Raw genomic sequence first — 11872 nt, forward strand, 5'->3', positions numbered from 1 at the left:
CGGGAAATGGGCGGGTGGTTAAATGCCCCCGTGCACGTTCCGTTTGCTTTTCACATCTTTTCACCTTTGATTTTCCATTCGCATTTCGATTGTCGTCGGGCCCTTTTTCCCCAAACTGAAGATTTCTCCTCGCTTTGTTCCCACCCACAGTGAAAAAATATTTTCAACCTCTTAATATTGTATTTCTATATCAGATATATGTTCTTCCATATTAACGTAATTTTAATACAGATTTTTTTCCTCAAAAATATCTTTTCTTTTATTGAAAGAGATATATAAAATATATTTTAAATAGCCCCCTTTTTCGCAGTGCAACTTTTTCTGCGTGCCTCTGGTCTCGCTCTTGTTATTTTCCCAATGTTTGTTAAATAAATATCTCTACACATGTTCCGTTTACAATACACCCGCCCTCTTTTCGCTCGTTACTTTTGGTTGATATTATTGGTTTTTAATTCAATTGGCACTTACGTATGTTAAACGCTTTCTTCTGGGGATTACTTGACATTGTCTGAGCCCTGCGAACCCCACTCCTCGCAATTCCCGTGTCCTTATAAATGTTAAATGCGAGTTAATTATTTAATGCCTGTCACCCAGTGGCTAACACGACCCCTTCAAATGCAAATTGCCCTCGACGCCAGCTGGGTTTTGGGTTGAGGAAGGGATTTGGACGCGGACAAACAACACGGTAACCCAGGACACAGGACGCAGGACGTCAGGAAAAGAGTCTGTTAAAAACAACTGAAGAGACGGAGAGGCCACGCCAACTACAAATAGAATGCCCTTTAAAGCGTTGATACCCTTTAAGGTGTTTTAGACTAAAAATTATATAAGAAAGTTGAAGACTCTTTATATTCCAATTAGCCTTTGATTTATAGTCTGAAATTGAAAGTTAAAGAAAGTGACGAATTAACCCTTAGCACCCTAGCATCCCCAAATCTACTAAATAGACCTATCCATCCCCAGTTTTGGTCAAATATGGCCGCCAGGGTTGCTGCAATTCAGTGGGTCAAATAATGGTCAACTATTAAGGGGAATGAAACAACTCTGCGCATGTCTATAAAGTATAATATGCTAAGTCTTTAGGAAATTTTACCCACACTATTTGAATATTATGTTTAGCTTATCGTTTTTTTTAAAGATGTTTACCTCTGCTTATAGCCCTTCTCCGCGCTTCTCAAATAACGCAGCTAACTGCAGAGTCAAGATATCATGTGCGCAATATAATTATCACATTCAACGACTGATTTTAATTTTGCACGAAATTAGGGAAGGAAAGTAAATGATTTCTATCCGTTTCTAAAACTTCAACGCTTTAAGTTTTTTTCTAATCCCCTGAAAATCTCCCAAGGAAATCCCCCAGATTCCCACATGTGTGAAAGGAATTTAGGGCCAAGATGGGGGATTTTCGGTAAGGGATAGGAATCGGGATTTTTCGGCTGGCTGCAGCAGACACTACAATGGTCAACGGCTGACCCTACGATATTTACGAGCTTGCTGCGCGCATTATCATTAATTTAACGGATTAGCAGGAGCTGGGGCCACATCAGAAACCACAAAAACCGCCTGGAAAAAGGACACAACGGCCGGTTGCGCTACATTCCAGGAATTTTAATTGAGTTGTTTCCGACTGCTGGTGCGTGATTTAAGGCAAATCCCGAAAATTGTGATAATCGACTTTGATGCCCGACTGTCGCCGCCGACATTGTCGCCTGCCTATCTGGTTTTCGGATGGAAATGGTAAGTGGAAAATGGAAAACAGAACCAGAAACAGAGACAGAGATGTCCTGTTGTTTTTACCACTGCCCCACGAGATGGAGAGAGGTCCTTTTATTATTACGACAGGACGACACTTGGGTGCAAACGAGCCGATTATTGCCGCCTGATAATGTTCTAATTGCCCTGCAGTTCTCGATTCCGAACTGCAGTTCTCTGCATCCCACTCTCGAGGAACAGGCTCCTACTGTTTGGGCTCATCTAGTCCAGTTTCCATCCTTTTCATCCTTGGCAGCAGTTGCAGTCGAGTTGTCGGTCGTCGGTTATCCTTTTGTGTGGACGGCACGCTGGGCCTCCTGGCCCTTACTGTCCATACCATCCTATCTGGCATATATATCTGGCGTATCTGGCTTGTCGGTAGGTGTTTTATTTGCCAAATGCATCCGACAACTCCCCAGGGGCCCTGAGCAACAGATACGGATACCAGCGAGCACTTCATTAGTGTCTGCCTCCTCCAAGTGAAACACCAAGTCGGAATCACGAAACCAAGAAACCGAAAACGAATACGAGAGTCAACCTGAAATCGAAACTAAACGGACGGCCTATCACTAACCGCAGTTGGTCACTTTCCTGGAATTTTTCCGCAGTGTCGGTTCTTTTCAAATTGTCACCAGGCCGAGGAAATTGATTTCTCAACTTTTTCACCTGAAAAAAAAACATCTTTATGGGGTTTTCGTAATTTGTTGAGGGCTCACAATTAAAACAAATCGTTAAGTATTATAACTACATCTTTATGTTACTTTTGATTCAATTTTGGAAAAAATATTGGCTTTTGATATATAACATCTTACTTTTGATAATTTATATTGATTTAAAAATTATTTATAAAATGCTAATTCATCTGTGATACCAGTTAGAATTGGCATGATAACTTATGACACATACAATAAATTATTATATCACAGCCCACATATCATAACACCTTTTTTATCCCAATAAATTTCACTGGCTAAAATAGTATTTGTCAAGATCAGGTGATATAGATCATAACTAGATTTCTCAGCTCGTTCGACTCCCTGGTCATTATCTTATACGCTGTTAATTCAATCTATTTGCGCCCAGATGGAGACCCAATAAAACTGAATCGCAGGCAGTAAGGGAAAATTGAAACGCATAACAGCCGCAATGGGATACCCCCAATTGGGTCGCCAAATCGGTGGAATGGGGCCTCGAATGACCAACAAGATTTGATTTTTATCGCAAGTATATTTGAATTTTATTGCGTACGAAATTCGCGATACAATCGCCGGCCATAAAAGCGACTGGAGCCAAGTCCACATCTACAGCCAGATCCAGATCCAAGTCCACCTAGCCATGGCCAAAATGGTAAAATGGTCAGGACGGCACGAACTGGGAGTCGGGGAGCAGTCACCATTTCTTGGCCACGTTGGCGTCATTTTCCACGCAATAAAATAAACATTCAAAACGAAATCAACTTAAACGCCTCACACTGACCCGGCCTTAACCCCTTGGGGCCAACTCCTTGTCCATTCCTCAATGTGGCACATTTAGTTTTATGCTTATTTTTATGTCACTCTTTCAAGTGATACACTGCTGCTCCAGAGGTATATTCGTTTATGGGGAAATTGCAACTGTTTACAATATATAAAATGTATGTACAAAGTAAGCAAACAATTTAATATGAGGTAATATCTGCTATTAAATTTTTCTCTATAAAAATAATGGTTCAAGTCTATCTGAATGTTTAATAAAATATTTAAAGTACTTATAAAGATATTTATAAAAGTATTTTCTTTATACTATAATGTCAATAAATACTTTTAGGAAGGGTATTTGTTGTTTCGTTAATGGAGCCTTATTTTGGTTTGTTTTCCCTGATTTTTTCTGACTTTTCGTAACCCCTTCCGCACGGGTCAAACTTTCAATGGCCAGTGGCCGCAAATCCCCGCCAGCTTGCAGCTAATAGTTTGGGTAAACAAGGGACTCGGCCGAAAAGGGTTGATTTAATAAGCCGGGGCGATTCGATTCGAATTCTATTATCTGCTGTCCCCCACTCCTCACAAGGACCCAAATCAAATGCGTATTTATCGGGACTTAAATGAGCCAAGAGGGGGGCTGGAGATCGGAACACCCACGAGCTGCTGAATGGCCCAAAGTGCCTTGGCCACAATGGGTTCGGTTCGGTTTTCGGATTGGGCTTGGGTATGGGTTTGCTGGCCATTTGATGGAAGCACAGAAGCAGCAACAGCAGCAGTAAACAATCGTAAAATCTCGAAGGAGACAATGGACTGGCCAGGAAGTTAGAACGACAATGCCGGGTTCCCATTCTAGTTCTCCCTGTGCGGTGACATCATCGGCCAAATACCAAAAACCAGAATGCCAAATGCCAAACAACAATTACCCGGGGCTGTTACCATTTTCTCGGCCCTGATTGCTTCATTTTTGGTGGCCAAAAACTCCGCCGGATGAGTTATGGCCACATGGATGGTCCAATTTCCAGTTGCAGCTTCCAGAGCCTCAGCTCCAGTCCACAATGGGATCTCAATGGGATGTTTGAGGGATCCTCGGACGGGTTTGATTTATACTGCGGATGCGTCTGGCATCGGCCAGCCGTTGGCCTCATAAATGTCCCAGAAAGGACCTTCGCCAGCTGCCAGTATTCATTTTGCAGTTTTTTATAAAGCCTTTATCCTATTGACTTCAAACTCCTTTTTCTTGGTTCAACATTATATTATTATCTCTTATTTATTGATTCCTATATATACAATAGTTTTTTAGAGTAGCATCTTATGATTTTTTAATAATTATTTTATGAATATTTTATTATCAGATAAAGAATATCCGCCAGCTGTTAGTATTATATATATATTATGATATTATTTTGGCTAGTTAAATTTTTAAAGTTAATCTATTAAAATTACATTATTTTAATGTTAGCTATCATAAAAAGATTCCATATTTTGTTTGTATTATTTTCCATATAACTTATATCCCAAAAATCCTTAACATAATATTCTGTATTCAATATAAATGTATATTTGGTGACCTATCGTTAAAAACTGATTTCCCCAAGTGGCAGTTTTTAGCTTAATTTTTGTCAATAAACAGTTTTTTAGCGATCGTAAAGGCATGAGGATGTTGGGGGAGCTTGGGAAGGGGTTTGGCGAAGGGGACTGCGACATTTTCAAATTGGTCTGCGGTCCATGGCGTCGCCATGTTATGAAAAGTCCCAGAGTCCCAGTTTTCCGAACTCCGAATGCCGAAAACCTTAGACCAACCCAAACAAACGACTTTTATACGCTCACATAAAAGGGCGCAACATCAAAAAATCAAAAGCGATAAAAACGGTCTCTCAACATTTTATTTTACCCCTCATGTGGAGCTGCAAATTGTCATTAGACATGCCGAATTTATGATTTTCGACTGTGATTTCGCTCGTATTTTTTCCTTTTGCACAATGTGCCATTCGATACACCACCACCCACCGAGGCCCGCTTAAGTATGCTACACACATTTTTTGGTAACCCTTGCCGCTGCCCGAAAACCCCTGCCCCGCCTCCTGGCAACCCCATCCGCCCCTCAGCCCCTGATGTGGCACACAAACTCATAAATTGTATAAATTGTTGGGCTATTATTTCTCGTGGCTGTCAACGCAATATTGCAGGCAAATTGTCCTGGACACTGACGACAACATGTTGGTGGAAATGGCGGAAATGGGCAAACAGGGGTAAAAGGTCGGGCTTGGGGCGCCGAGAACCTCAAATATATATTTTTGCAAATTTTTATGGGCCCTGAAACGAGAGTTGGAGGCGCTCTAAAATAAAGATTACGCCTCCTCTTTAGAACCATTTAAAACTTCTCATCATTTCATACCACCAAAGTAGAAACTAAAGTCTTATCTTTTTCTTTTAAAAATTAAAAAAAATAATTACGGTCTTATAATTTTAAGCGCACTAAAAATTTTATACTAGTTAATAATATATTATTATACCGGAGTTACCCTATAAAATCTATGGGCCTCTATGATCCATGGGCCTCTGAGACATTCCACACCCCACTGTATATATCAGCTGCAGTTGCCAAATACCCTACCCCTCATCCATTTCTCGATTTTTTACCCAACCATTTTATGAAATTTTCTCGGTTCGTTTGTGTCACATTTTTACCCATTTTCCGCAATTGACTTTCCAGCCTTGACTTACGCCAAATGACATAATTAGCCAGGGGGCGGAGGGCGTGGCAGGTAGACGTTTTTAGGGCTAGGGTTATTATATAGCAACGTAACCCTAACCCTAATCCTGCGTCATAAAAGATGCAATTTCGCGCGAATTCTAACCCCAGCAAATCCTTTTTTCACCCTGTCCTAAAATATATGTTTTTTTCCACCGAAAATACCCATTTTTCCTCCCTTTTTATGCTATTTTTATTACTATTTGCCAAACGGTTAGAAAGTCAATTGTTTTATGGGATGATGGAAAAGCAGCAGGCGGGGAATCCAGTAGGCGCTGCCCAAAACATCAGCTGCCCGGCCGATTTGGGGTCTACATCGATGCCCCCAGATCATCAGTCGTAAGCTGGACACCGACTCCTAAGCAACAAACTAAATTTTTTGAGCTCAATAGTTTCTAATTTCGAACGAAATCATACCAAATTTTTCATACAAAATTTTTCCGTTGAAAAAAAACCAAACAGCTGCAATAGTAAAATTCTAAAACGAGTATACTAATTTCGAGCTGCCTCTTATTATTATTAATAAAAAAGAAAAAGCAAAAAAGTAAAACCGCGCGAAAAATCATATAACAAAGAACCACTGTAAAATCGAAAAACATTGAAAAAGCATCGAAAATCAATCGAAAAAAAATAAAAGAACTAGAAAGAGATCTCCTAATTCGGGTGGAACATGCAACGGTCGCTGTTCAAGAGAGGCTGTTCCGGGGCCCTGGCCCTGTCCCGCCCCCTGAAGTCGTGCCCCCGGAGGAGCCTCCACGTAGAGGAGTCCCTGGCGGCGTCTCCTGTGGCCAACAGCCCTTGCCTGGACCTGCTGGGCCGGCTGCTCCACGGGCGATTGAACCTCCTTGGCGGTCGTCCTGTGCCGCCCAGGTTTCTGCCCCTGCTGACCGGGGATCGCAGCCTGTACTTCAATGCCGACGAGGACGAGGAGTTCCGAAGCCGACTGGCCATGCAGCTGAAGGAACTGCGCGAGGCCCTGCAGGAGACCCAGGAACTTCGGGAGTCCCAGGAGGAGGAGCTGCAGGAGGAGCTGGAGGAGGACCAACCCTATACGATGCGGTCTCGCGAGATATCCGTGGAGGATCTCACCGATGAGGAGCTGAACGAGATGCGCGAGGTGCGGATGAGTGCCGGCCAGGATCGGGATCAGGATGGTGGCAAGTCGGGTGGTTCCGAGCAGCCGGAGGCCAGTGAGAAGGAGGCCGGCGAGGAGACAGCCGAGGCCAGGGAGCCCCAGGATCCCCAGGAGAACTTCGACGTCCACGAGGTCCGCGAGGGCGACATCGAGGGCGTCTACTGGACCGGCGAGGGAAAGCGGATAGTCACCCAGACGCCCCAGCGGAAGACGGGTCACTCGGGCTTCATCGACGGCGAGGGCGAGGAGATTCCCCACGAAGAGTCCTCGCCAGGACAGGCGCCGCCCTACCATCCCGCTCCCCCGCGCGCCCAGGCCACCTCCAAAATGCTGCGCAAGGGCGGCCGCAAGTCCAGGACCTCGTCCTCAAAACCCATTCCCAGCGATTCCGATGAATAGCCAAATGGCCCGGGCGAAGTCCTCGAATTTTCGGGATCGCTAAAATAAATAAACACAAAGGGCTAAGTACAAAACCTGGTGTGCGATTCCCTTTCCCGGTAACCTGAGGTTTCTGCGGGTTACATGGTTGCATTCAGTTGAGTCATCTGTAGGCAGGCCTACCTGTGGCCGCTTAGCAAATTTTATGCAATGTCCAGGAGTCAAGGACATCCTACCTGACCATCGCATACACGCTTTCCACACGCGGCGGCCACTCTCACTCTTTTTGCGTCCTCCGAAATCCTTTTTTACAGCCGCATCCTTTTTGGACTTTCGCGGAAATCTTAGGAAAAATGAACACGGATTTCTTGGCCCGCCAAAAACTTAAAGCAATCTTTAAAAAATATAGTATATTTTTTTCGGTGGGGCCTTATAATACTATAAATATATTTTTAAAAGCATTTGGATGACATTAAAGTTTTAAAATAGCCCAAAATGAAAAATGAAGGTATAACCACTCTAAAATATTTGCTTTAATAATTTTATTTGTATGACACAGTTCATTTCGATTAAAAAATAAAGTGTATGACAGCTACAAAATATTTGTTATCGATTTCTTGGGCATTTTTAAAGATATATTTCTTTAAATATATTTTTATTAGAATGGCATTGTTCAATAAATGGCTCGATTGATGGTTCAATTTACGTGGAAAACAAGCCAAAACAATGATGATCTAACAGAATAGAGGAAAGTGAAAGAAAATTCTCCCCTTCTGTGGTAAGTCTATTTGTACCTGCTCCATTGACCCAAGATGATAAATGATGTTTGCCAATCTATCTGACCCAACGGCCGGAAATTAAATTTGCTTGAAAATTTGCCACTTTTCCCCGTTTGTTGCTTGTTTGTTTGTTTTCCCCTAAAATCACGCCCCCAAAAATATCAGGGAAAGTCAGGACTGTGGGAATAGTACAAAAAATGGGGAGGAAACTTAGGCAATAACAAATTGTTAAATAATATAACAGAATACAAATCATACTTTGGGGAACTGGATAAATACAGTCATACGTGACAAATGTAATATATATTAACTTGAGTTGTCTTATGTTTTAATGATATACATAATATTTCTAAACTAGGCGAATAAATTTAACACAAAATAAAACCTAACTTTAAAAATAGGAATTAATGGACATAAATATATACATTTGGAAGAATTACCTATATTATTTACATTTAAACTTGTATTTTTACTGTCGTAATTAATAAACCCATATTGGTATATTAAGCTATTAATGTCTGTGAGCTCTGGAACCCGTCGAACCGGTTACTCGATAAAGGTTTTATAACTTAGAAGCTGAAAATAAGAGACGACCTCCCATCGAGCAGCCTGCAACCTGCAACCTGCGACAGTTTATTGAAACATTTTTCAGCATTTCTTACACAAATCCGTGGTCAGGACAATGGGGGCCCCGAAATACGGTGTGGATCCTCATAAATCACGTCAGATACTGCGTACTGCGTATACATATGGCCACTGCGGTCGTCGACGGTGCCAATTCGTCTGCCGAGAGACCTGAAAGTGAAATCCCAATCCCAACTATTATCGGGGATTTTTCACTCTCGCCTTTGTGCGGTTTGTTGGGGTTTGGTTTCTGGTTTATGGTTTCCCAAAAGAAAATCAAATAAAATGCGAGGGGGAAAACGCGGGGACAAATGAAAACATCAAATCATTCATAACACTTGTTTGGCTGGCATTGATTGAGCCAACAACACACACCCCATGATCCTGACCATTTCCTCTGCATTGTCCTCAGCGATTTCTCAGTTCTCAGTTCTCGTTTCTCGGCTTTTATTTCTCAATTCTCAGTTCTCAGTTTTAGCTCTCGGTTCCCAACCTGTTCACTTTCATTGATGGCCAGATCCTCATTGTTTACGGAAAACATTTCGAGTTCAACTGAATCGCTCATTGTTTGATTGGAATTGATTAATGTGCCCCCGGTTCTGAGTTCTATTCATCGTTTAGCGTTTTCCTTTTTCTGTCCATTCTGTTGGGTAGTCGGGGGTGTTCCAGCGTGGAGCGGGACCTGTACAGGTTGGCCTGGCCCTGGTTAATGAGGCCCTCAATAAGTCAATTAGTCGGCTGCAGCGGGGATTAGGGTTGATCCTGTTTTTGTTCCGAGGTCTCAACTCGTTTCTGACTTGCTCAATTGACTTGTCTGCTTTTTTTGAGAATTTTAATATGGCAATTGGGATTGGGTCTAGTTGACAGTTCAATTTCAAGTAATTAATACTTGCTACTCGTTGGAAAAGAGCTGGCAAAGCATGGATTTTATAACCAACAGGTCTAAAATTTGAGACATAAGGTCTTAAAATAAAAGTTCTATCATGACTTATTAATAAACGGTGATGCAACTATATAAATGTTAAGGGGTCTGGTCTAAATGTACTAGAACACTACATATACAGAACATATTATTATTATTATCTTATATGTAACTATATTCATCTTTATATGTTCTGTGATATTATAAGCATTAAGTGTTATATATTGTTTTTAAAACAAATATATGCATGTTCTATACCCCTTAGTTGTATTATATGAACTATCAATATTTTTCCTTAAACATAAGTACGTTTGACCCAATGTCAATCGACAGGGAGCTTGACCTTTAATCTCGCTGACCCCGCAATCATAACTTTTGATGGCAAAAGTCTTCTGATTTTTTGGGCAATTAAAATTTCACGCCATGGCAACGCCGAGGCCAAAGATACAAACGTATCTTCAACCGAGCAGAGATACATTGCGTGTGACACAGGTGGCCTACTACAGTGGTGTCGGTGGTTTCGTTGGTGCGGCTGGTGGTGGATCTGCCCTATGCACTTGTTTTGGGAAATTCGCAACACCCGGGATACAAATGATATCTCAGGAGCTATTTCAGATACTTCCCACCCCCCGACCACCCTTCGACTCGCATTTTTTCTCGGTTTGGTGATAACGTGAAATAATTGCGTGACAACCATGTTGCGATAATTTTCAATTAAACTGCGTTTTCCCGTTTTTTCTCGGTGAGCGTATAAAAAAGAGACTGAGACGGTAGCGTGAAATTTCATATTAAAATCAACTGATTTTCTGCTTTCATTTATTCATGCTCTTCCTTGTTCTCCGTTTTTATTGTCCTACACTGAGATAAATTAGGCAACTCTTAGCAATTCCTTATGTTTCGCATTTCAACGCCGAGCGCAGTGGTCAATAAACTAAAAAAATATGTTAATTGGTCAAGTAATAAGTTTATTAATAATAGATAATATCATCAGATAATTAGAATTCATTAGTTTTAAATTAAATGTATTTTAAAATGTATTCAAAAAAGAAAGATTTTAATTCCAATCCTATGGGCAAAACCTATAACAAAATGGTGTAATACTAAACTTAATCAGATTAATATATTTGAAATGTTATTAGAAAGAAGCAATAATAAATCAAGCTATGGTTTTAAACCTTTAATAATTTTTACGTCCACAATGTACCCAGTATTGACCCACTGTGCCTGGAGGAAAGTGTCACACTTGTGCGTCATTAACGCCGTCGGGTCACAGCTGGTGGTTGGGTGGTTGGGTGGTTGGGTGGATGGGCGGATGGGTCGGTGGTGGGGGGCGCTTCTTTTCGACTGTTTGACTGGGTGGCTGCTTTTGGGATCCGGGATCTATTCGGCTGGGTGGGTCCCCGTTTTTTCCCTTTGGCCTTCGCCTGGGCTTTCCGGGGATGGCCTCGGCAGCAGGATTCGCATTCGCCTGCGCCACCACTGTGGTTGCCAACGACATCGCCAACCATTTTTCTGCGGTGCAGGACGCGTTGTTAATTTGATTTGTGCGCTTTGCAATTTAACAATAATATTGTCATCAGGTTTCGCTGGTTTCGGTGGTGCACGAGAAGTGGCCATAGTGGTGCTCCGTGGACGGGGGCGTAACCAATGCCCATTTAATTAGATCACACTGCGCAGCTCTTTGATGGCCTCCAAATATGTAAGGGCAACCATCTTGTTAGCTGCCATTCATGGGGAGATTTTCCATTTGGGGTTCCTTGTGGGTCAAAGGAAATGGTATTTGCTAACAAGAAAGGAAAAAACTAGATCGTAAAATGAAAGTTTTTTGACTATGTATTTTTAATGCATGTTATCTATATCTTATTTATTTTTATCATATAAATTGAATCACAATTTTCTCAAATACAGTTGGTATCGTTAAAAATATTGCGTTTTAAGTTGGAAAAATAAATATTAAAAATATTTGTCAAACTTATTTAGGTTTCTTACAGCTGCAGGTTAAATTTCCACAACGATTCGACTTAGTTCGGACCTCACATTTGGGGTTCTTTTTGCAGCACTTCAAATACA

The 11872-nt window shown here is 41.6% G+C and overlaps 1 protein-coding gene across 1 annotated transcript; it reads left to right on the forward strand.

The window, feature by feature from the left end:
* The first annotated feature begins 6284 nt into the window (after window positions 1–6284).
* Window positions 6285–7572, forward strand: LOC108015064 (gelsolin-related protein of 125 kDa). The gene has a single exon (XM_017081303.4). It carries the CDS (start codon window positions 6635–6637, stop codon window positions 7496–7498), a length of 864 nt encoding a protein of 287 aa, XP_016936792.3. The 5' UTR covers window positions 6285–6634; the 3' UTR covers window positions 7499–7572.
* Window positions 7573–11872: the final 4300 nt, after the last annotated feature.

This window comes from Drosophila suzukii, chromosome X (assembly GCF_043229965.1).
Source record: "Drosophila suzukii chromosome X, CBGP_Dsuzu_IsoJpt1.0, whole genome shotgun sequence".
Classification (NCBI taxonomy): Eukaryota; Metazoa; Arthropoda; class Insecta; order Diptera; family Drosophilidae; genus Drosophila; species Drosophila suzukii.